Here is a 27516-nt window from a genome sequence, read left to right as displayed (position 1 = left end):
CTGATCCAGGCAAGAAATGTTCCCACCTTGTCACCTGAATCATAAAGGCAGTATTGAATGGCTAATTGCTGTTTCCTAAGCTTCCCCTGTGCCAGGTCCTGATATTCCCTCTGGAGCACCTCCAAAGCACAGAGGATCTGCAGGTCTGTCCAGGCTCCAGGAGAGTCCTCAAGGTCTTTGCGCTGATGCTCGATCCCCTCTATCGCCGCAATTTGCTTTTTGATTCTTTTCCGCAAGACATTCTATGCTCTATCCCTCATGACTGTCATATAGGCCTCCCAAAGCACTAGTGTTGAGTCTTCAGTCCCCTTGTTTTCTGTAAAATAGAGTTGATCTGCAGTTCCCAGGCAACCTCTGCTTTTTTGAGTTCCCACATGTTAAGTTTCTAGCCCACACCTCGAGAGTGACACTGTGTTCCCATTAAATGTATCTCTTGGAGTAGGACTATATCAACTTGCTGATGGCCATCAGAAACCCTTATTACCCAGTCCATTCATGTTTGAGGGCGCTATGGAGTATTGTGTGTTGTCAGGAAGTCCAACAGGTGCCATAAGGTGCAAATGTGGTTCCACCCAGACTACCTTCCGCCCTGCCTGGCAACATGGTGTATCCATACATTTCTCATTCCTCAACAAACAAATCAAAAACAACTAAGCATCCCATGAAAACCCCACCACTCCACTGTCCCTAATGAGACCAAAAACGCATGTCAACTAGACAACTATTTGTGTGTGGGTCAAGAGAGGTCTGTCTTCAACCCACAAAACACCTTCAACAACCCACTTGTGCTCCAACTTCTGCGGATCAAACTTAGAGACGAAACAGAACATCACCGTTCCCCAAAAGAGGAAAAGAGCAGAAAAGAGCATTGCTAATGTAACAGGCAAGTGAAGAAAAGTGAGACAGGGTGGCCACTGAAGTCGGACCCAGCTCACCATCTCTCTCCCCACCTTGGACTGCCCTCAGCACTGCCAGAGTGTCCGGCATCTCTCTACGGTTCAGTTACCTGGAACGCAGTTCAGCCAGTTTCGTCAAGTCCGCCATATCTCACCGCCACTGCCCATGCCAGCTACACAAGGCCAAGAGTCATGTTTAAGACTAATCTTTGGGCCAGGCAGGTCCAAATACAGAAGGCTCATACAAGCCACCTCTCATGAGCTAAGGGGGTTACTGTTCATTCCCAAGGTCTACCGTATACTCCACTCTGGCTTCATCTCTCCTGCCTTCGGCTCTCCATGTCCAGAGTATCATCTTCTCGCACCACCACCCGGGTGTGGGCTGTCGATCTGCACCTGTGTATGGCCTTTGGATGTTTAGGTCTCCCGTTGAGGCATCTTCCCTGCGACAAGCCCTCAGGCGTCCTCACTTTACGCAGGGGGACGACCCTCTCCATGCACCTCCAACCAGTCCTACAAATCTTCCAGGGTGGTGACAAAATGTGAACGACATCTGTGCAGCAACTTCAACTTTGTAGGGTAGAACAGCATGTAGGCAAGACCCATGGCCTTCAGTTTCGGTTTGACCCCCCCAAAAGTATGTCCCTGCTGCTGGACATGTTGAGTGTTATTTTGGAAGATGCGAATTGTATGATTGTCAAACACCGGGTCTCCCTGCCGTTAAACTGTCTGCAGGATGGCATTCCCGTCACTATAACTAAGGAGTTTTGCAATTATAGTTTGAAGTAGGCCCCCCATGGGAGGGAGCGGTGCCAGGGACTGATGCACCCTTTCCACCACAAAGACCTGTGACAGGGCGACCTCAGGGGTCCTTTCTCTGAGCAACCTCGCCAGGAATAGCTCAGATGTATTGCCCTTAATCTTCTTGGGGAATCTCAGGAAGCATAAATTGCATTTTTTTGCCTGACCTTCCGCATCCTAAGCACACATTTCCAACTTCTGCGTCGTGTGGGCCGCCACCATGGCCCTTAGGGACAACAGTTCCTCCCAAATTTGGACAACTTGGTGTTCTGTTGCTGTAGCTCTTTCTGCCGCTTTACGGAGGTCCGCCTAGAGTAGGTTTACATCAAGGGAGGCAGAGTGGATCTGAGCCTTGACGTTTATGCTGCAAGCTTCAATAGCCACCAAAATCTGTACTTCGTTGGGGCCCAGGCATGCCTTCAAGCTCCCTCCAGCCTCTCCCAAAGACTTCCCGCAGACCCTCTGGCAGTGAACTGTTCTATTTTAGTCTGCTGGTTACCATGTGGCGCCCTGTCTCTACTCATGTCCAATCTGAGATGGGTCACACCAGCAGCGTCACCCATGACAGCCGCCCCTGCAGAACAGATTGAAGAGGTTCCAGGAGGCCCCGTTTCCATAGTTTCTCACCTCCAGGTGGGCTCCCAACCCAGTCCAGATGTCCCCTCCTCACATGGGTTCTGCTGTGATGTCCGCAGCTGAACGGAAAAAACAGACAACAAGGTGGGGGAACAGACTCCATCCACTGTCAGACCCCCCAGGACACTCCAGAGTAAGGCATCCTGCACGTTAATCGTTGACCCAATGACTATGCCAAGACTCCTGATGGGGCGGAAAAAAGATATACCGCAACGATAATACCAGGAAGTCTATGAGGGTTTTCGATAAAAAACTAATGGTTTTGTAGAAACTAGTGTCCATTCTCCTTTGATTATTAGTAACTTGTATAGGGGAAACGAATGGACTTCTTATCCTCTTCCCTCTATTTTTGATATTAGTATAAACAAATACATCATGTAGACATATATATACACATATTTACATACAGCACACAACGTATATATTTTCTTCTTGCTCTCTTCGCCCTTTTCATCAATAAGGATGCTCTTCAAATTATTCTACATTGAGCATTCCCTTAAATAATAGATCACCCTATTTGGAGCCACTCCGAGGTTTATTACTCCAATCTCTTTTTTTGCAGTACTCCTATTTTATTGCCTATTGTTTTAATTTAGTTGGGTGTCTTAAATTGTCTGTCAACGCGTTTCCGCCCCAAAACTCATGGGCCTCATCAAGACTAGGGCAGTTGAGTGCATAATTTCCAAATCCACCAGTTCCCCGTCGTACTTCTAAAGCTAACCATCATCCATTTCTTGTTTGTGTAGATAATGAGGGTATAGCCGTGCAGGAAGATCTCCAACCCTTGGACTATCCTGCTGATATTCAGGAATATGCCGTCCCCTCTCAGTGCGGGAATCTCTTCTCCACAGCGATAATCCTCCGTAGCTGTGTCACGTCCTGGGCATACTGGATGCTTGTTTCTGGTCCAGGGAGGACCTGGCCTGGCAGTTCGCTCCGGACTGTTCCCATGAGGCACAGGGTCAAGACTGATTTGCCTATGGCTGGGTCCAAACAGGGGTGACGTAGTGGGCAAAAGAACAGATAGATTTAAACCAGATCTTTTGATTGGGGGAGAATGTTTGCATTGTCAGCATTCCATCCATCATTTGTTTGCTGTAACACAGGCGTACAGCAGCCCATAAGAGTTACGTGGAGCAGCCTGCTCTCAGGCCCAAAGAAGAGCCTGCTGCCCAAGGAGGAACCAGACCTCCAATGACTCATGATAGGCCTCCTGGACTGCAACGTTTGTGTCCTCTGGTGTGGCGCATCCAGCATTCGAAGGCAAGGGCGATGCGATCCACCACCAGCAGAGAGAGGTCGGCCCCGGGGTTACTGCACCACTTGCAGTTGTGCAGCCATCAGTGGAGGCCAGTGGCACCGGCAGCACGCAGGCCCAGGGGTGGAGCCACTGCGCTGAAGAGCAAGGCCTCCCAAACCTCACCGGCTTTGCTCATGGACAGCGCTGTATAATCCTGCTTCCCCACGCAGGATTTGGAATTTGAAGGGCCCGCCACCCTCTTGGTGCAAGCTGCAAATTATCACCAAGCTGCACGGGGGTCACAGGTGACTCGGGATGGGAGGATGCACAGGATATTGACAACGGGCAAGGGGCTCCGGCTCAACACTGCCAGTCGACCATCTTGTGGGCTACGCCCCCTCCATTTTCTAATTCTTAAGCATTTCAATATTTGTGATCATTAATGTGTCCGCAATACCTGAACAAAACTCCTTAAAAAAATAGGTTTTGCTACTGCACCCCAGGATTATATACAATCTGCCACTAGTCATGATGATGGATGTGAGTTTTAAGTAAATACCCCATTGAGATTATGGGGTGATGGTCCAAGCTGTCACACCCCTTACGAAAACCACATTTGCATTTTTGGCGGGACTATTAGATTAATCTATAAAAGTGACCCAACTGTGAAAAATAAAGGTAAACGTCTGAGGACAAAGGGCTAAATGGTGACGTGGGGCGGCTGCAACAATGAGCTTTAAACGTTGTTATTCATTCAGAGTGAGCAAAGAGGAAACAGCCGAAACATTCAGCTGTAAATAAATCAAGGGCGCGGTGGTGAGTGCTCCAGCAGTCCAGGGCTTGCTCGGAGCTGAAGTTCTGCTGTCATAAACCTGGTGGTACCCCTCTTTCTTGTGGGGTGAGGGCAGTATAGGAGGCCAGGCAGTAGTTAGCATTACTCCCTTTTTGCAAACCGTAAATTACCGCCTTTATCTCTACATAATTCCTTTTAAACACCTTCCACTGAAAGGGTAAATCGATGCATTGTGCACTGTGCAAAGCTCGTACCTAAACCAGGAGACGACCCACCGGCACTTTGGATTTCACTTTTACTATTATTTTCAGCTCATGACTAATCACTTCTTGCGTTCTAAGCAGACCTAGCCCCCAGCTAGCCACTCAGGAGCATATTTACAATAACTGGCAATCCCTGCAAATCAGCAGGGTTGCACCAGTTATTGTGCGCCACAGCTCCGGCATCATGGATGCACCGCATTTACAATGCGGTGCACCATGGTGGAAAAACAGCACAGATGCGTGACGCATCTGTGCCGTAAAAGTGAAGCATTGCTAGAGTTGTGTCGCAAGCTTGACACAGCTCCAGCAATGCTCTGGGGGCCGTATCTAGTTAATGCTGCGTCAATCCTTACGCCTGCTTCAGGCAGGCACAGGGTTTTGACGCAGCATGGGCCTAAAAGTGACTGAGTGAAATCTTGAAGATTTAACTCAGCCACTTTTAGGAGGCGTTCCTGCGCCGGAGCGCCTCCCCCCACCCCTGCACAGAAAGGCCTACATGTGGCGCGGGGCTTTACAATGTGACGCATCTCCCAGATGCGTCACGTTGTAAATGCCCCCGCACCATGGAGCAGGATTTGCGCCGCCGCTGCGTCACAAAAGTGATTCAACGGCGGCGTAAATGAGGCGCAAGGGGCTTGTAAATCTGCCCCTACATGAGTAGTCTTGATGCCTTTAATATACAGGGAACACATACAGGGGTGTTCGAAAGGTAAATACATTCTGGGCCAGATCACACATACGAGAGGTTTTCATCATGTTCAGCCCGAGCAAAACCATAAATGTGGCACTAGTTTAATCAAACACTCCTGGATTTATTCCTATACTCCTCTGATGCACATTGTGCATAATGCATTGTGTCCAATCTCCTTTACATTTGTGATGGGAAATTGAAAACATAAATGCCACTGACTCATAATGCTCTTCCCCTGAACTCTCTGCTGTTGTGTGTATGTGTGTTTCCATTTAGTCACTTGCCACTCTCTTCTATGATCATCGTATCTTCATTGACTCAAATGCACCATGCTGCTCCCATCTTTGGCATCCTCTTGCTTAACAGACACACCCTGATTAATCCAGGAAGAATTTAGAGTAATTGCTTACATTTGGTGTTATGTAAATACAGCCACTCCTGTCTAGCTAGGAGTAGAGAAGCTATCTGTGATCTAGTTCATTGCAGTTTTATGCATGCAAGTGGCTGACACATGCATACCTTATGCCTACAATATTTCCTGTGGCTTGACATCTCATTCCTTATGAACCACTGTGTTTGCAACATTTATTCCTCCCATTATCTATAATCATGATGTAGATTAGAAAAAAGTACCCATTGCCCACTGTTTGCATTGTTGGTCATCACACCTGTGTTTCTTGTGTATTCCAGTGGAGTGCTGTTCCATAGAAGTTGAGTCGCTGGCCCTTGGGTGCACGCCTGTTGAAGCTCCCCACCGTCACAACATGCGGATTCCCATCAGGCTGAAGATGCCAGTTCACAATGTCGTACACTGTGGGGGGGTCACCATGTTGGTCAAAGTACATCGCTCCATCCACTTGGCTCTTGAGGTGCACTCTTTTCAAGTAGTGTAGGAGCTGGAGGATGAGGGATGCAGGAGAAAGGAGAAGTATTAGGGATACTAATGAGGTCAAGTTGTGCTTCAATACAGTATTCCATTTATTCTACTTAGCTTTATTCCCCGAAGCTCCACTTTCAGACTGCCTTACTTCACTTCATATTAATAGTTATCTGCTCATTTTCTTTCTGAATGCTTTTTTTACTCAATCCTTTGAACTCTTTCTTTCATTTTTGCATACTTTCCTTGTAACATCATTGGACCTATTTTCTTGGGCCATCCTTTTTAATCATCAATTACAAATTTACAAAATTCTTCTGTAATCTTGTATTTAATGATAGTGCTGTTGTGTGTTATAGTAAATGCACACTAAGTATTGTTTTTTTCTTGTTGCCTCCAATGCATTCCTTTCATTATCCATGCATGTTTTTATACATCCCTCCGTCCTATGCTTAGCTAATTAATCAACATCATCTGTTCTTATACACTCTCATTTTTTTATTACCCCATGTCTGTCTCATCAGTTTGTCCATCTATGTCTCTTCATATTCTCTACAAAAATTCCGAACCCACCATTTGTCTCTCCATTGTACTGTTCAATAATCAATAACCCTGTTCACCAATAGAATCAACCGCCCACCTTCCTATCAATCATCCCATCCATCTTTCACCCTTTCTATCTCACTCGCCAAACGTTTATCTTAATCTGCACCATAATCCAATGAATATCCAGCTGTCACACAGTCAAACTACCCTGTCTCATTTTTCCACTTACCTATCACATTGCCCAGAGCAGGTTAGAAGAAAATATCTCATTCTGTGAAGCTCCCATATGTTATCATACAGCAGAGCCTATAAATATATATCTCATTGTTTACACACCCATCACTTAGTTTAGTGTCCACCAATATATTTTGCTGTTGACAAAGATTTCTTTCCATTCAGACATCTGTTTCTGCATATTTCCACCCATCTATCCATCAGATTTTTTGCCCCTCTAGACTCTGAGCTTGGCACAGATAATTTTCCTATTGCCCACCACCTTGCCTGTCTCATGAGGCCATTGTCCATACATCTGTCCATTTGCTACATTAGTTCCAACCTACTTCTCCATCTCTCCATACCATTTCAAGTTTAACTTACTGAGCTTTCAACTACCCATCCCATATCTATAATAACATAAGTATAACTCATATTATTGTCTACCATTTTATCTATTCACCATTTAGCCACAATTTCCACTCAAACAGTTACCCTCTTGTTTCTTGACCACTGTCCATTCAACTTCCCACCCGCAAGACCCACTGTTCACCAATATTTCCCAAAATTGCAATGGGAATATTGGAAGCAAACAGGTCATCATACAGTAAGAGGATCATAAATATTTTTTTTATTAAAAATTCCTCGCAAAGAGTGACACCAGCGTGTATCATGAACATTCACCACCAGCAACTGCTCTTCCTTACCGCCAACCCAAGAACTACCCCACAATATTCCACATTCCATATTCTACCAGTGCCTGTGTTCTAATCTTATACCACAGAGAACTTCAATCCCTTCTTGAGGCAACATGCTGATTTGGGGAATTTATATGAGATGTTAATTCTCTATTTGCAATGGAAAAGTGAAGCAACACAGACATTTCGAACTGATTGGTTCATGAATCCCAATGAGACACAACATTCTGAGCTCCACAGCATCAAGGGTGTGTCATTGACTGTTTCTGCTCAACCATTCATACTTCTGAAAAATTGTGTTTTGCTGTACTTCTGCTTACATTGTGGACAGACCTGTGACCTCGTGTTGCATTATTTCATTACTTTGGTTTACTTCTTGCTTTATAGTGAGCAATTATCTACTTATATTTTCTCCCTATGTATACTCTGTTGACTTTCACAGCTCTTGTTTTCAGGCCTGACTGGATGATGTACCTGTAGTTGTTTCACAGAGTTAATGTAAGTTCAACAGAGAGGTGCGAAGGATCACCTCCACTTCGCCATTGGTTGTTATGTCATGTGCTTATAGATGAACGCACCTTCACCAATGATAGAAAATGATACCTGCCAAGAATAACATTGATTTTCACAACTGCACTAAGGTGGAGGTGCCTATCGTTTGCCAAAATTTCAGGAAAGGTGCTTACTATTTAATGAGGTAAATTTATATTTACCCAATGCAAATTTATCTATGAGTTTTAGCCTGAAACCTCTGCTAATTTAGCAGCTGAAATCATGGGCCTAGAACGGTCTCTTCCAGAATAAGGTACTTTGAATAACTATATTTCTTTCGCAGTAAAAAAACAAGTAGCTATTGAAAAAAGTCCAAAGCAATAAAAGTGGACACAATGATGGTGATTGCATGCAAAGTTTGTGGATCAACGAAGGAGGACTTCATTCATGTGGTTTGCATATGCCCCAACATGCAAAAAGCTTGTGTCACCTTGCTAAAAAAGTGCTACAACATTGAAGACATAGGTACTAGTAGGGCTGCAACAATAAAAAGCTTGGACCCTTTAGACCCCCAACTGAACTGCAAACTGATGTAATATCCACAGCTACATGAAAAACTGATACAAATTAGAAATATCAAGGAACTGAGAGTCGAAAGGAGGCTGAAAATAGTTTGCTGTGCACAGACATAACCCATTGGCCGAATTGCTTTTATCAGTTGATTCTACTCTGTACATTGGTATCTGCAATATTCTTAGCAATACCATACTAACCAGATGAGCTTGTGACAAAGCCTCAAACACATACCTGTGTATTTGTATGATAATTTACAAACATAGTGACAAAGGGTGTGATATCTCTCTGCATTTGTCAGAGCACTCAAATGCTTTGGCATTGTATATTATAGGCTAAACCAATTTTAGGAATGTTTATCAGAGTTTAGGAGGCAGATACATGAGCATGCATACATTCATAATATTTTGTAATCATTTCCATACCTATGTTAAGGTTGATCTAAAATCATTAAGGTATGTCTTTTTGTCTGATGTTTGATTTTGATAACAGCCTCTATCTAAAACCCCAACTGAGCTACTTAATTAATATCATCCAGTGAATACACATCCAATGTGAGCTTCAGTGTCAACAAGTCAGTTTTCAAATTTCACAAGAGATAGTATTGATGACTTGAGAACTTTAGAGATTACCAGATCTGAGTATTTGTTTGCCATGAAAAACATCAGTCTAGCTGCATAATATCCATAATCCCAAAAGGGCTAGACTTTAACAGACAATGATTTCACCTACAACCTTTTGGTGTTCATACCTTTAAAATGGCTGTCACCTTAGGTTGCCTGTATAATAAAGAAAGCCTAATAGCCAACGTAAGCATTTGTTTTCGTTAACATCTAGCTTTTCCTTGTATTGTTTTGATACCACTTCCTGAAAAAAGGCTTGATGTTCCTGTGTAAGTACTAAGGCTAAGCAGATGTTTTATTTGTGCCCTCATTCACTGAAATGCTAATAAGGCATTCAAAAGGAGAATATGATGTATTGCTAGTGAAATTTGTGGGGTATATCCAGTACATTCAGATTTTTAATAGCAGATGTGCTTTTGGGGCAGATTGATAATAGGTGAATTATTTACTTTGTAAGCATCAATTCTTTTTTAAGAAGTGAATTGTATTTGCCACTTTCCAAGGGTGGCTCTTAGGTTGAATATGAGATTATGCGCAATTTTCGGCAGATTATTTATTGGGACACAAATAACTCCTCTTACTTTTGAATGAACTGAATTAACTCAGCTCGAAATGGGGGAAAATATTTTGGATAATTCACAATGAGAAGGAGACTGAATTTGGGGCCAAATTCACTTTTCCTGCTGGGCAATAAATGTGTTTGACAACCTCAAATAAATTTGGCAATGATGCCTTTATTGGAAGTAGTCCAAATAGCTGCTTCATAGAACAGATATTTCAAAATCCTTCTTCTACTCCAATGGTAGCTGTAAGTTTACTTTTCTCATTTGACTTTACACACGTCACCCAAGACAAACTTTCTTACCTGCCATGGGCTGAAATTCCACAGACTGGCACATGTGTTGTTGTAAAAGGGACCCTTTCCTGGCACGCATACATGCATGTCTTGGAGAGCTTTCGCCACTATGTAAACTGCATTGTAAATGTTATAGGTCAGTCTAAAATCTGGATGAGCAATATCTGGATTTTCATTAGACTCTAGTTTCTCCATGCCTGAACATAGTCTTTTCATTTCCTGACTTTGGGGCGTGATGGTGTTCTCCAAACGTGGCCACTGGCATCCAAATGCTGCCTCCCAAAATGGTTTCACGAGGATGTCATTGGGAGAGGTAGAAGGATGTAGGTGATGGAGGAAGTCTTTAAAGCCTGGCATCTCCTCCTCATGTATGGCAAGTCCTATGGTGCCATTCATCACTGCTCCATAGCCCTTGTTGGCAATGGTGGGAGAGGCTGCCCAACTCTCTGTTGCAATCCACACTATTCCAGATACATTTTCCCTAGAAAGTTCATCCATCACTGGGATCATATACGTTGCGGTAGTATAAGCAATGACAACTCTGGCTGAGGACTTCTTCAGCACCTCAATGATGCTTTTAGTCTTTGAAGCTGTGATGACAACAGGGATGATCTCATGAAAGTCAATGCAGACTCCTGCCATCAGAAGTTCTTCTTTCAATACATTGCCACCAAATTCTCCATAGTCATTATCATTGGTGAGGAGTCCCACCCAGGTCCACCCAAAGTGCACAACAAGTTCGGCAAGACCAAGGATGAGGTGGATGTCGCTAGGGATGGTTCGGAGGAAGGAAGGAAACTGGACCTTGTCACTGAGCAAGGGGCTGGTTGCAAAATAGCTTATCTAAAAAAGACAACAAATGTAGTTAAGACAGTTGCTTGGAGGACGAGGAGAAGACAAGACATTGCAATCTGAGTTGGAGCAAAACTGGAGGTGAGTAAAAGTGTATTTTCACAATATTGGGTAAAGATCACGTCATTTACAGTTCATGTGTCTGTGGAGTCTCTGCGCTTACCTTACTTCACTAAGGTTCAATGGTGACCTCCTCAAATGTTTTTTTTAGAAACATTTTCATTTGACACATTTTCAAAATGTTGCAAAATACTTTTGAAGTTTACAAGCTTAAGTAAGATTTAACACATTTTCTCCCAAACATAGTAAAAACACGAAGAATATACCTACATAAATACGAAATGTACATGTCTGGCTAAAGGTAAGTTACTTCAACCTGAAGAAGACTCAAATCTGAAGATACTATTGAATCTACAGCCTTGGTTGTGCTACTTATCGTATTTCAAATACCTTCTATGTCTGTCTATCAGCCCCATGACATTTTTCTCTTTTTAATTTGCCATTCCCTGTCACTCTAGACTACACAGACATGGTCATGTGGTTGAATATGTACATCTCCTGCTAACACAGAAGCCAACTAGACATTGATGCATATTAATGCAATGCCCTTCACTGAAATCAGGCAGGGGTCTCCATCATTGTCTACTGTAAACCCAAGATCCCTCTTTTAAGTGTATGGCTGCCGTTTTACTGTCTCAGTAGGCATTTCTTCAGGGAAACAGCCGCCTGGGTACGAGTACAATTGTTATGGACACTCACCTGGTGTCGCCTCTGTTTCTACACAGACATTTCTCCGGATGAGAATTGCTGGAAATCGGTCCAAAATCACCTCTCCACAGGCAATAAATTGGCCGGTAAATCTGGTCAATGCATTTAACCCGTACTCTGGGCTGAGAAACATGGACTATCACAATGCAGGGGAAATATTATTGGCAAGAGTAGTTGCTTTTGGCACCAGTAATTCTCGCCCATGAACTGTGCTATCAGTGATTTATCCCTTCACATCCTCTTCCTATCACTGGATTAGAGTTAAATGTTGTGTGATGTCCTCAATTTTGAAATAAACTGAAACAAAGTATATATTATTTATTTTCCTGTGATGTAATCAGGTTCCTAATGGGAGTATTGCCTTGCTTTTCCTATCAAAGTAGGAGCAGCCCAGAGCAACTGAGAATACACACACAATACATGATTAATCTATACATTGGTAACAGACTAAGACTTATAATTGAAATGTTTTTTTTAACTTAATCATTATCTTTTTTTTACATTCTGACATGCAAAAAATAATGAATGAATAAATCACAACAAAACAATAGAATGTAAAGAAAACAAACAATTATCCACACAGTCACACAATCATACAATAATACATCATCAAATTGCAGTGATTGTAATTGTCCTAAATTGATTTAGGCTATGTTTAACATCATGATTAACAATGGCTGCCATTCAATTTGGTGAGCCAATTATGCAACGGAGACACAACATGACATCGGATCCTTAAATCAGCTTTACATCCAGTCTTTTGCTCTATATGTCATCACGTATGCATTCAGTCGAAGAAGCTATCTCCTTTGCAATAGAGCGATTCATCTTTGCTCTGTGATATTTCAAATATCGGACGCGCCTCTATTCATTATAGCATCTATGTAAACCTTGGCAAATCAATTCTGGGCAAAGACTAATCTCCTGACATTCTCTTCATCTCCATCTATAGAATAAAGTGCCCAGCCCCATTCATTCTACCATGGACATTCCTGAGTTTTTGGTCCCCGAGGTTTTACAGTCATATGTTGGATACCCTACAGTCCTACTTGTGGCTTTCCTGAGGAAGGCGATTTGCGCTGAAACATACGTAGATCTCACGAAGACTCATCAATAATTTAAGCCACGTTCCCTGTTCTTTAACCCATTCCCAGCGTCGAACGTTCAGCGCCCAGTGCTGAACGTTCGGAGAACGAATGCTGACCCGTCAGCCAACGGTCTTGCGCAGCACTGGGGAGGTAGCGCTCGTGACGACCGTTGGCCGACGGCAGCAATTAAAGGGTTAATGATCACGTTGGAGTGACGTGTTAATTCAAGAGATTCATTTTAATCATGGAGAGGCTCAATCCTCACACCAATATACAAGGGGGAGGACAAGAGCGACCCTGGAAACGACTGCCTAATAGTGTTAATCAATAATGAAGCAATATACTTTGCGTGAGTTGTACTGGAGAAACTACAACATTGGGCTGAGACACGTTCCATCATTCCTGTGAATAAAACTGGTTTTACTAAACAAGCAGGGGCAACAGCCAACATTATGGTGCTTTCGATGCTAACTGATGTTGCTAAAACAACTGAATGCCTCATCCTTCTGGGTTTTATTCGTTTTAAAGCTGCCTTTGACACGGTGGATTGTGGGAGGCTCTGGAGGAAAACCTTCAAATGTACTCATTCCACATGGTCTGTTAAGAGCCCTGGAAACACTACATACAGACACATGGGTCAGGATCAAGGTAGAGGATGACTCCCACGAATCGAGGAAAATCAAAAATACGCAAGACTTGAAACAGAGTTGTGTCTTAGCCCCAAACTTGTTTAATCTATACATGGCTGACCTCACGCCCTCACTAAAAGAGGTGAAATTTCACCCGCCCAAATTGGGGGTTTTCTTGCTGTCAAACCAACTTTAGGGAAATGATTTAGTCCTCGCAAGTAGAACTAAGGTCGGGCTGCAGCTTTTGTTAAATTAAACCCATGCCTAGTTGTGAAATAATGCAAAAAGAACAGTTGATGGACAGAATGCAGAACAATGTCATACATTCACCCCAGTACAGAGATCTGGGCCTAAATCCATTGTCTTTTTGCTCAACATGCCTTTCCAATTTGAACCCAGTCATATGCAAATCAGTCTTGACACCTGCGCTCAATGGGAACAGTCCAATCCAAACTGCCATGCCAGTTCCGCCCTGGACTGGAAACAAGCATCCTAGGACCGGTTTCGGGGTTTCACCCCTCATCAGCCAGTATAGCTTGAATCCAGTGGCATGGAGAGCACGGGACCCACGTCTGGGCATACCCGGCACAAGTCTATCTAAACCAGGCCATGACTTTGGCGCAACCGTCGCTTGGGATTTAAATCTTGGCCACCGGGAACCCATGAAAATGACCAAATCTATTGTACAACTGTTATCTATGCTTGAGAACAAATAAAAACTCTCTACACGCAGCCATGGGTGGATGAGACTTAAAAATTACACAAGGCTAAATTCACAGGGCTACCTAGGGGAAACCTATGGCAAACAGGATAAAAGTCATAGTTTTAAAGTACAGGATGAGCTCAATACCAATAATACAGCACCTCCCCTCAAGACCAGGGAAAGACCTATGCTGGTAATGCATGCAATGTCTGAGGCCTGTGCCGCGCCAGTTTGCAGGAAGTGGAGAAACTGGGTCATAAGGTCCTGCTGGGAGCTGTGCTCATTTGCTTCGACCCCACAGACATCAGCTTGAACTGTGCCATGATCGAATTCCTACAAATGTTTTAAAAGAGGACTGCGAGTAAGGAGCCAGCAGCCGCAGAGGAGCAGGATCTATTGAAAAGTCATTATATGAGCACTTAACACCCTCAAACTCGTAATCACCCACTGTAATGGTCGACCCAAAAGCCCAATCCTCGAAAGAGGGACCAATCACACCTGATTTTAACATTGGTCCTAAAAACGTTCCAAAAATGTATTTAATAACCCTATAACGCACATTTAATCATTTTTATGGCCCATTTAATGCCCGCATAGGTATATATATCTTATATTTTACTGCTAAAGTAACATAAATATTTATTTTAAATTGTTTTTTATTCACCATACTATTAAGAAGCGGACTGCATATTGCTTTGCACAGGTGTTTTTACATGCATTGTATTGCAAATGTTTTTATGAAGCATGCAATAAAGATTTACTTACTTACTTAAAAATAAGGGGTTTTGCATTGCTCTGTGTTTCTATCATCCTCTGATTTATATTAGTTGTTACCAAACTAAATGGCTGCACTATAGAGAAAACAATCATTACAGTTGGTTGCTGCAAGCTCATGAATGTGGGATATTCTTACCTGGACCTGCCCAGACAAAGAACACCCCCATGTCAAATAACTACTGTCCAAACTTCAGGACAACTATGGCATATTCAGCACATGGACAACCTAGTGGTGTGGCCAACCACTGTGTGGAGTTGTGCATTGATTTTTTCCTGTACCTGGTGATGGTGGACGCCAAAGCAATGAAAACAAAGTTGCGAAGGCCACTGAGGGGTCTTCACAATTTGGGCTCTCATGTGAGAATTATGAGTTTTGTGATGCTTCACTATCACCAACTCCCCACTCTCAACATTTGAATGTAAGTGTAACCTGGCTAACCGCCTCTCATATGTGTGGAGTCATCGACATCGAATAGGTATGCAAAGTAAATCCATGAATACAAAATGCTGGTGATTTACTGGGTCATCATTTGGTTTTTATTAGTGATTTACTTACAAAGGAGTCAGACATGTTTGTGTTCTCCTTGGAAAGAGTGAGACAGTGATGACAGCCTTTTCTGTTGTTTTGCCCAACCTTTTGTTACCCACCTGCTACTAACTAATATAAAGTTGGTCAAACCATCATGTTTCCTTCAGTGTAGTCTCTACTGGGCCTGCAGGTATAATGTTTAAACTGACTGCCCCTCAGACATCAGGCCATCCGTCTAAGTACCTCGGAGTGTCTGCCGCATTTAGCGCATTCTTGTGGACTTTTTTCCTGTTTGCGACCATAAATGGAAGCCTGGTGGTCCCAAACAGGATAATTCAGAAATGACTCAAACACGCAGGAGAAATCTCACAGCGTCTGAAGGCCATTTTTCATGTTAGAAAAAGGGACTCATGCTTTGGAAGTTTGTGCTTTTTAACAAGCTTATCAGTTATAGTTGACATAAGCATTTGCAAAATCACTGGTCTATTCAATTCAATCCAATTCATGATATTTATAGAGTGCACAGCTGCCTCCGAAGAGGTGTCCCGGCGCTAACGGAACATTCATGAGAGTAAAGGAGGAACTGATGCTTAAATACCTACAAGAGAGGAATCAAACAAAAAGGTTTCAAGATTGAGTCTGAAGAAAGATTCCAAGGGGCAGCAGTGCAGACTGAGCGGCATTGTGTTCCACAAGTTGGAGGACAGATACGTGAAGGAGCGCCTGCCTCACCTGGCTTTATGTATGCGTGGAACATGCAGTATCTTGAGATTGTTGAACCACAGAGCTCTGGACTGGAAGTAGTGCCTGAAACTTCTCCTAAGATATAGAGGGCCTTTATGAGTGTAGGCTCTGTAGACCAGAACAAGTGCCTTAAAATGGATTCTCGTTTTCCTCAAAGGAAAACGGGATGCATTTAAAAAATAAAAGTGAAACAATTTATTTTTTATTTTTTTAGAGTAAGCAGTGGTCTATGGGACCACTGCCTGCTCTTAAAAAATATTTTGGCACACACTCACAAAGGGGAAGCGGTCCCCTGAGGATAAAGTTTAACTGAATTATTTTGCACTGACTTATTATTGTTTAACAAATCTATAACTCTAGTTATATGTATGCTATTCTGTTAGTTCTGATGTCTAAATTAAGATAAAAATACACTCTATATTTGCAAGTTGGTGTCAGATTTCTTTGGGGATTGTGACAGTATTGCAGTGTGAAGCCTAATCAGCGCTTCAATATAATAATCTACCTTCCTCCTTTGGTGTTACAGTGGTGGGGCTACTGAACCTGTGGTTTCGTGGTACCACCTGCTCATAAGCGATTTTGCACAAGAAATCCACTTAATTGACTTTAGCATGAAAAATATTTTTTCTTAATTCTTTCGATTTTTCTAATTGGATTGTTAGGACCCTGTGTAGACCTCCATTCCAATAAGTACATTTAAAAGCCTTAGGTGAGTTGGGAAAAGTTTTAAACGTTTTTTCTATAATGTTTAAAAATGTCCTAACTTTCAAGTAAAAGTTAGGCACAATAGAGGCTGGTACGGTTCTTGACTAATCCGCCATTTAGCCCTGATGATCAGTGATCTGAGGGATTTTTGCAAAACAAGGGGCATTAGCTATAGAGATGATTATTGATTAGGTACCAATCACCTGAGCAGGAGTGGTACTTGACTCGTAAAGCCAAACGATCCTGGTTGGAAAGCTTGCACCTTCGGAATTTTGTTGGGTGTCCTTGGGGTGATGACCACTGCCGTTTCCATTAACGTCTTCTTAAAAGAGAAATATATATATTTTTTGAAGCAGCACCTGTCCCTTTAAAGGGCCTGGGATCAGTGGCGGATGGTGAAATTTTAAAGTAGTGGGACATAAAGTTGACCATGGCTTGGACATAGCAAGCGAGTGAAGTGAGAAACCCTTACTATCATAAGCTGGGTTCAGGAGTTTCTCCTACTGAGACCATTAGGAAAACAAGAGCAGCAAATGGCACATTTTAAAGTGAAGTTTAAAAAGAGATTTGTAAGATACAAAGAAGGTTAATAAATAATTCTGAACATGTTATCTTGAAATATTTAAAAACATTAAATATCATCTCATATCTTAGTGCATTGAATATGCTTGGCATTTTTTGAAGTATAAACATGTCAGACTTTTGGACCCCTATCTTGACCTAATCCAGGTTCTGCTGGATAGGAAACTCTGGAGGTCATTTGGATGGTGGGCGGACGTTGTCCGCCCGCCATCCCCCAGTGGAATGGGACCGCCCGCCATAGGTACGGGGTCTCGTGGCAGATATTAGGATGCGCCGCCACACTGGCGGGCGCATCCTGCATACCTGACATTGTGCCACAATGTCAGGAAGGCATGTCGGGCACTTCCATGCACAACATGGCAGGTACCGTGCGGTGCCTGCCATGTTGTGCATGGAACTTCAGGGGGGTACCATGGGTACCCCCCATGTGCACCCCCCACCCCTGAGTCCCTGAGGGCCCGCAATGGGCCACCACAAGCAGACTTGGCATGCCTTTCCGTTGCGGCAATGCCGCCATGGAAAGGCATGTCCTAGCCCACATCCTAATATGGCTGGCAGTGTCTAACAGACACAGCCACCATATTGAGCCCTTTTCCGCCCGGTCGACTTGTTGACTGGGCCAAAAAGCCGCGGACAGTATTTCCGTCTGCCATGGACCCCCAAGCCATTGTAATATGGCGCGGGACTTTGATGCGAGGATGGTGGGCGGATCGCCCCCGCCGGGCCGGCAGTGTCTATAGCCCATTGTATGCAATTTAGGCTTGGAACTCTACCGGTCAATAAGGCGGTAAACACCCAAAATATCGAATTTGAAATATCGGCTGGCCAAAATAAGGAATTAAAAATATAGATAGGCCAGAATGTCGAATTACCAAAATATAGTTGGATAGAATATCGAAATTTAGGTTTAAAATATCGATTTTCATAATATCGAATTTAAAATATTGTTTCCCATATTATCAATTAATTTTTTTAGTGTTATGTATGCTAGTATAAGTGTTAAAATTATATATCATTTTTGTAATGTATGTTTCATTTTTTTAAAGTAATGAATGTTATGTTATTTAATTTTTGCGTAGTTTAATTCTGTAGCGGGTTGTGGGTTTATAGGGGAATAGGGTGGGAAGTAATTTAATTATAGTAAATGAAATAATAATTTTTATGAATTAATAATTATTTTTAATTTAATGTTGCATTGTAGATCTGTAGCGGGTTGTGGGTTTATTGGGGAATAGGGTGGGAAGTAATTTAATTGTAATTAAGGAAATATTTATTTTAATTTATTTGTATTGATAGTTAATTTATTGCTAATTATTCTTTAATTGGTAATTAATTTTTATTAATTGATTAATTGATAATTATGTTAATTGTATTAATTTATTATTTGGAGTGGGTTTTGGGCTATAGGGGAATAGGATGTGGTCATTTAATTGTAATTAAGTAATTTTTGAAATTATTTTCGTGTATTGATAAATAGTTTATTGTTAATTAATTATTAAGTGGACATTTTTTAGTACTTAATACATTTGTAGGATTAAAAATGATGTAGTTGTAAAATAATTATTAATATGTAATACATTTCTAATAAAAAATATTTATTGGTATTTATAAAGAATTAATTATTACATATTTTGTGATTGATAATTAATGTTAATTAATTTTTTATTAGTATTGATAATTAATGTATTCTTATTTAAATATTAAATCATTACTTTTCCTACTGTTGCACTCTCTGGAGTGGGAATAGTAATGTTTACCCCACGCTATCCAACGCTTTCCCTACTGTTGCACTCATTAGAGTGGGAATAGTAATTTGTACCCCTACGCTATCCAATGCTTTCCCTAGTGTTGCACTCACTGGAGTGGGAACAGTAATTTTTACCACAACGCTATCCAAAGCTTTCCCTACTGTTGCACTCTCTGGAGTGGGAATAGTAATTTTTACCCCAAGGCTATCCAACGCTTTCCCTACTGTTGCACTCTCTGGAGTGGATATAGTAATTTTTACCCTCCCGCTATCCAATGCTTTCCCTACTGTTGCACTCTCTGGAGTGGGAATAGTAATTTTTACCCTCCCGCTATACAACTTGTTCCCTACTGTTGCACTCACTGGAGTGGGAATAGTAATTTTTACCCTCCCGCTATCCAACGTTTTCCCTACTGTTGCACTCACTGGAGTGGGAATAGTAATTTTTACCCTCCCACTATCCAACGTTTTCCCTACTGTTGCACTCTCTGGAGTGGGAAAAGTAATTTTTACCCCTACGCTATCCAACGCTTTCCCTACTGTTGCACTCACTAGTAATTTTTACTCCTACCTATCCTACACTTTTCATACTGTTGCACTCACTGGAGTGGAAATAGTAATTTTTACCCTCCCACTATCCAACATAATATTTACTTTTGTAATTGTTGGAGTGTGAATTTTCATTTTATTCCCTTAGCTATGTAATGTTTTTAATTTTGTTATATTTAATGTAGTGGTAAATTATTAATTAACATAAAAGGTATTACTTTAATTATGTAAATTATTATATATTATTTATTTGAATATTTAGATATGTTTTATATATATTTGTAAATATATTTGTAATAATGTTTTAAATATTTTATGATTAAGATTAATAATTATTTTATTATTATGATTAAGTAAATATATATTTAAAAAAATGTTTACATTACATTTATTATTTTTACATTTTAAGCTTTTTTACATAATTTTCATTATGTTTTGTTTAATTGTGTTTATTATTTAATTACTTTTTAATACATTTTAAAAATTCGATATTTTAGTTAACTATATTTTAACATTCTATATTTTGTACTCAATCGTTTAGTACTTACCTGTTTGTAGATAGGCATTCTATATTCTGTCCCTCGATATTTTAGAGTCAATATTTTGGGCAGTCTATATTTTGTACCTCGATATTTAGTCACTGAACCCAATGAGCCATCAGCTAGATGACACACCAACAAACTGAATTCCAGCAACTACCCAGGAAGCAAGACACCAGTGAATTTTGTTGCTCATGTGCTGTTTGCATGTCCAGCTTACGTTCGTCCAAGATCCAAATGGATAAAACCTATTTGTCAGCAAATGGGTACACAGCATTACCAGGGTGCACTGTGAATTCTCAAATCAGACATCAGATCTTCTTGTGTCTCTGCAGTAGCTAAGTTCTTAGGCCTAATGTGGGTCATGAAGAGAAAGGCCCAAGAGAGAAGAATTGCTGAACGCAGTGGACCAGTCCCAAGTATGTAACTGGCCAGAATATCAAGCACCACTCCCGATCAAAATACCCTACATGCTGAGTTAATGCACAAGCACTTTACTGTTCTTAGCAGATGAGTCAACCATTTATGCAGCCATACAACACAAGGGCCCACAGGGTGAATACTACACAAATTCTAGTGGGGCATTCTTTTTTTTGCAACACTTCCCTTTTTAACCATTGTAACAACCTGCTTGTTATTTTTAACCAATTGTATATTGAAATAATGTTACCTCTTATGAATCCAATCCCTTTTATTGAGCACCCAATAGCCTCCAAGCTTTAAAACTCATGTTTTTCCATAAGAGAGAACCCCCATTGCATGTGTGTGATATTCATTGTGTATTGTGTTTCATATCTTTTAATCCCAGCATACGCCTTTCTGTTGCTTGCTTTTATGACACGAGCTGTCGAAATAAAGCTTACATTGATTGATTGAGTATGATAAGTTGACTTCAAAATTTGCAGAAGCTTATTTCATTAACACATGAAAGCACTTCACCTTAGCACATCACATTATTTGGAACATGAGAAATAATCCTGCCCTGATGAGAATGCTATTCGTCAAATAAGATGTGTATCAAGGACAAGGGAAACCCTACTCACATGGAACCAGGGAAATGGCTATGTAACAGGGAACAGCAGTTCCTGTGGAATAGGTGTATAACATTATAGTAATTGTAATTCTCAATGGCATATAGTTGTGGGAATGGAATATCAGAAAAAGAGTCAAAATCATATACAGCATGAGTTTCCAAAAGTACTTTTAATAAGCCTTTACTCTTTACATCGATAAATCAAACAGACAGTGTGTTCAGTCTCCCAAGTGAACCTAGAACCTAAAAAGTAAAGTGACAGTTGGTGATGTATAAAAAGCAAGACCTAAATGTATACACAACAACCACAGGTAAGTATGCTTGATGAGCTAACAGTCCACTAGTCCAATCAAAAAGGCTGAAAGAGTGGTTCATTTGTAATACGTGTCGACTGCGTTTTGACCCGAAGGGCAATAAGGGGGTCTCATCAGTACCAAACAATGCGGAACAATTGAAATAGAGTAACAGGGATAGTAACTTGACCTGCCAAAACGCAACAAAAGGGGGATTTTTTTTTCTCTCTTGCCAGACATTACCTGTAATGAAAACAAGGAAGGTGGCCATCAAAAAATTGAGCAGCTCAAGACAAGATTAGGAAAGACAAGGGATCCTCCCAAAAGGGCCCAGCCGGGTACTGTCAGTGAAGGGGAGAAAAGAGATGAAACACTGCCATATAGATGAATGATGGATACACCTGTAATGATAGCATATGTGGTCACTCACCCCAATGTGAGGGAGACATGTATACAGACAGTCCTATCATGTAAGGGTTTGGAGTGCAATACAATTGTTCATACACAATGAATGTGTCAATAGTCCATCTAAAAATGGGAAGAAAATAATAATTATAGGCTATGGTGGAGGCTCAAGTGATGTGCTGCTGCTGTCAATGCATTGTAGGAAATGCCATTATTCACCCTTTGGGGAGATGTTATTCCATGCAACTGGAAATGCAACTGCTTGATAGAATGGTATATGGATCCTTGAATCATCCAATGATTATCTGTATAAAAGAAGGACACCTTGAAACTGTCTGGTGTGTAGAAACCCCCATATAAAAAAAAGCAGTATGATGGTGGTAATTCACTAGTGGGACATTTATCGGCCTATATTTATTGAAAGAGGTGAAAATAGTGAAACTTAGTAGACAAACACTCCACTGGGGAGGTGGCTACAATTTTCTGGTGTTTGTCACGGCGTAGCTGCATTGCAAATCATAATGTAGGACAGTGTGTGCCCTTCTGCTATGTGTGAAGGTAGTATGAAATATATAAACAGATTCCTTGATGTAGTAACCACTGGGCAGTGGTGAAAACCGCTGTGGTTGTGAGCTATGAGTATGATTATATTCCATGTATGACAGCATGGAGTACCTGCTATGACCGCGTTGATCATCAGCCTTAATATTGGAAATTTGAGACAGTAACCACTGCACAGTTGCTTAAGTCGCGGTGAATTCGAACCGCGATGATGATAAATGCCTGTTTAAAAAATATATATATCACCCATGGAGTTGTTTTTGAAAAAAGCTGCGGTATATATACACTGCGAGGATGTCTACAGACAAAGCCTGTGCTCGGAGGCTTAACAAATTTTACAATCTTACCAGTAGTGGAGGGGCATCTAGATCCTCTGGACGCTGCTGCTGAAGTCAGCCGGCCGGAGCAAGGGAGAGCGACACAATACGCCCTTCTCCTTGAAGCCGTCAATGCTGAGTGTCAATTACACAGCAGTGTGCACTACGTGGTCATTAAGTAAGCATACTTGAATTTTCCTGCCATTTAACTACAGCTGGGTTCTTCCAGGGAGCTGCTTTGTGACTTTATGGTTGGTGAACATGGAATCTGTCTGCCTTTTCTTAGTGGAGTTTTAACCTATTGACATGCAGGACCCTTTTGGGATTGCTGGGGGTTTTAAGGTCTACCAAGTAGGCAACCTCACCCTTCTTCTCTAGGATTGTGCAGGGCCCAGTCCACTTGTCCAGGAGTGCCCTGGGAGCTATGAGCTCCAACACTCACACCAATTGTCCTGGAGTATATTCAAGCATAGTAACCTGTTGGTCATGCCAGAGCTATGAGCTCTTGGCTGGCCTCTAGTTCTCTACTTTCTTTGTACATGTACTACACAACGCAAGATTTTAGGCATAGTACATAATCAAGCATATTGTCCTTGGCTTCCTTGAGAGTCTTTTCAAAAGATTCTCTCACCAGACACAATAGCCCCTTCAAAGGGACTGAAGTCAACCCCTTTTATGGCATTGTTTGTGGCACTTCCCTGTATGCAAACAGTAGGCATGGGAGGAAAGGTACCACCTCCTCCTAATAATGTAAACAACAAGGACCCCCTGTTCGGAAAATCAATTCGTGGTACAGGGAAATAGACAGTGTAAATGAAATGGCATAATATCAACACAAAAAGAGGGAGAAATTGTATGAAGGGCACGCAACCAAATAATTAAAAAACTGGATTTCATTTATTACGTATGTAATTATTCACATTAAAAACACTTAATAAAAAGGCATAATAAAAAACAATTATACAGACAACACAATTGAACAATAATCAAGTACTTATATCACAAATACATAAAAAAAATCATATAGCGGTGGCAAACAATGTTATTCGACGCGCGTTTCGGCGTTGTTGGAAACGCCTTCTTCAGGAGCCACAATAATATCAAGGTATCTATGACGAAAGTGAAACAGACAATATTTATCCTTCTTATTGTATCAATGTCCGTAAATTAAAATCGTGGTAGTTCTTTGCTAACAATGCACGTTGCAGGGACCTCTTCGGATATGGATGAAACTATCTCGTTTTATCTGAGCGAATAGCCTTCATGCCTCAAAGCGATAAAACAATTCGACGAGTAATACTTTTTGTTCAAACACCCACACAGAAGGACATCAAAGCATCAAAGTCTTATATTAATCCAGTTCCAAACGATAGTAAGCAATGTAACCCAGTTACATTCCTTTCCCAACGGCTGCGGGACTCCAGCAGGCATCTTTAGCGCGGCTCCTGCAGGTTGATGCACACGGACCCGACCTCTAAATACTGAAATCGAGTCTCGGCGCGGTGTTATATTCCCGTCCTGTCTATAAATGAAGAAAGGGACCACGAGTCGTCTTCTCTAAGCGCACCCCCATAAAAACTGAATTAGCACGCTATCTGTGCTCTTGTACCGCCATGAACATTGCTTACTATCGTTTGGAACTGGATTAATATAAGACTTCGATGCTTTGATGTCCTTCTGTGTGGGTGTTTGAACAAAAAGTATTACTCGTTGAATTGTTTTATCGCTTTGAGGCATGAAGGCTATTCGCTCAGATAAAACGAGATAGTTTCATCCATATCCGAAGAGGTCCCTGCAACATGCATTGTTAGCAAAGAACTACCACGATTTTAATTTACGGACATTGATACAATAAGAAGGATAAATATTGTCTGTTTCACTTTCGTCATAGATACCTTGATATTATTGTGGCTCCTGAAGAAGGCGTTTCCAACAATGCCGAAACGCGCGTCGAATAACATTGTTTGCCACCGCTATATGATTTTTTGAATGTATTTGTGATATAAGTACTTGATTATTGTTCAATTGTGTTGTCTGTATAATTGTTTTTTATTATGCCTTTTTATTAAGTGTTTTTAATGTGAATAATTACATACGTAATAAATGAAATCCAGTTTTTTAATTATTTGGTTGCGTGCCCTTCATACAATTTCTCCCTCTTTTTGTGTTGATATTATGCCATTTCATTTACCACCTCCTCCTAAGCCAGAAAATCTCATGATCATGCCCTTCACGGTCCTAATGAATGTTTTCACCAGACCATTAGTCTGGGGATGATGTGGGGTGGTAAACTTGTAGGTAACAGCCAGCTAGTTCACAAGCAGATGAGCTAAACCCAGAATTCACAACTGAGTGCCCCAGGGCTTTGCAGTCAAAACTTATGAACAATATTCAGAAAAACATTTTTAAATAACATATTGATGCTGTTATGCACAATTTTATTCAGAACAAGTTGACTTAAATCTTTCGGTGGGACCACATACCCCCAACTTTGCTTTCAGATAGCCAAAAATTGGGAAGTTTGGTAGAACACTTCTCAGCACATTAAGCCTACACTGATGCCAATGTGGGATTTAATGTAAAAAGCAATTAGAGGGCATTTTAGAGATGCCCCCTGAAAATCGCCCAGCCGTGGTGTGGTTCCTGAATGGCTGCCAGCCATTTGCCACCACCAGACAGGTTTCTGGTCCCCTGGTAGAGAGCCTCCACTCTCTGGGTCCAAAAAGATAGCCAGTCCTGGGCAAAGGTGACATGCCTCCTCCCCCAGGATGGGCTAGGTCCATGAAAGGAGAAGCATCTAAGGCCTGCCACCTTTGGACGCTGCCTCTGCCTTTGGCTGCCCACTTTGGGTTGGAAAATCTGCAGAAAATCTAAGCTAGGAAGAGAGGTCTGCCAACCTATGCCAAAACCAAACCTCGGGTGGGGGGAGGTAAAGTGAAGCACATAGCTCAGTACCCTTTATCTTGAAGATGAGGGGACTCAGCTAATTCGGAAGCGGCTCATGTCCACTCCCACTAAAGGGTGGCATAATAGGGGGTGTACCTACCCCAGGGAATTCACCTATTGGTCCTGACCTGCACACCACTTTAACACCCCTAAATCTAGTATTTAGGGGTGACCCTAAACCTTGTCTCCTCAGATTCGAGGAGGAAAGGAGAAGGACTGAAGAGCCGTGCTGACCCAGGAAGACGAAGAGGACACCAACTCCCTTTGCCCCAGCCCTACCGGCCTGTCCCATCTATCACCTGCCTACAGCAAGAACCCCTTTGAGTCCAGGAGCCAGCAACCCCCAGAGTCCAGAGGACATGCCATGCAACGTTCCCACAGACTACCAGGTTTGCTCAACCAAAGACTCACCTCCAGAATCTGGATTCCATCGACTCTGCAATTACCCGCCACTCTGCATCCGATGCCCATGGCCTGAGTTCAATTGGCACAACACCAACCTGAAAGGTCCCCCCGTCTGCGACCAAAGCTGGTAAGAAAAACACGATCCCAGAAGACACCCCTGCACCCAATGCCCCACAGCCTTCGGTGGCCCAACAGATGGTGTCCAGGCATCCCCCAAGATATCAACTTTCCTCTCAAGCCAGTGGTCACCTTCAGGAAGTCTTCCTGCCCAAGCCTGAAGCATCTTTCCAAAACCGAAGGTCTTTATTAGAAATCACAGGGTCCCCACCATCCGTTTTGCACCCCCGTTGGTGCAGCTCCTGTGCTGGCCATTGGACCCTGCAGTGCTGACCTTAGTCCAGGAGCTTAGCTCCTACAGCCGAGTGACCTGGTGGTCAGCAGACCCTAACCGAAGCCCTCTTAGCCCCACTCTGCACCCAGCTGACCCACACTGCTGGTGGGGCAAATTGAGAGCCTTCCTAGACCCTAGAGAACTTTCGTCCTATTCCCCAAAGCTCACCCTTGTGAGTTGAGTACTTAACTCTAAAACCGATAACCATTTTTCTCCCATAGGAACCCATGTTGTAAGATTTGGGGCCTAAAATTGTTCTAAGTGTGGAACTGCTAATGTATGGAGAAAAGAGAATTCAATTGCAAAGCATAAAAAGTGATGCTTACCTTGTATGTAGAACTCCTAGGGTATGGTATCTAGGCATACCACCCCCAATTCTCAAAGTAATCCAAGGTAACTCAAAAATAATCTAAAAGTATTTACTGTATGATACAAACTGCATTTAAATGTGATTCAAACCTGTTAGAATTGTAAGCACAACTGCATTTCCTACTCACCTGTGCCCAGTCCTGCTTGGTTCTTAAAATAAAACATAAGTATATATTTTCTATACCTAACTACTTGGTTTAGATTATGTCTCTGAGTGTGTGTATCAGTCCTTGATTGAGTAAATAGAATAAATGCTTAACACACCTACTGGATAATCCTAACTGCTCACCCACACTACCACAAAGAGAACTACTAGCCTCTGATATACCCCTGGGGACTCTCTGGACACTGTGCACACTATACTTTACTTTGGTTTAGTATGTAAA

General features: G+C 41.9%; 1 protein-coding gene across 1 annotated transcript in view; it reads right to left on the bottom strand.

Moving 5' to 3' along the window:
* LOC147678452 (vomeronasal type-2 receptor 1-like) overlaps nt 1-27516 on the bottom strand; it is a 66041-nt gene that overhangs the window by 17252 nt on the left and 21273 nt on the right. The window contains exons 4-5 of the mRNA XM_086945635.1: nt 10208-11036; nt 5989-6216 (exon numbers count right to left, since the gene is read on the bottom strand). Coding sequence (XP_086801761.1) covers nt 5989-6216; nt 10208-11036 — 1057 coding nt within the window. The remainder of the gene's footprint in view (nt 1-5988; nt 6217-10207; nt 11037-27516) is intronic.

The sequence above is a fragment of the Lissotriton vulgaris genome, chromosome 12 (assembly GCF_964263255.1).
Source record: "Lissotriton vulgaris chromosome 12, aLisVul1.2, whole genome shotgun sequence".
Lineage (NCBI taxonomy): Eukaryota > Metazoa > Chordata > Amphibia > Caudata > Salamandridae > Lissotriton > Lissotriton vulgaris.
The sequence above is the reverse complement of the archived record's forward strand: the minus strand, read 5'-3'. Positions and strand labels throughout refer to the sequence as shown.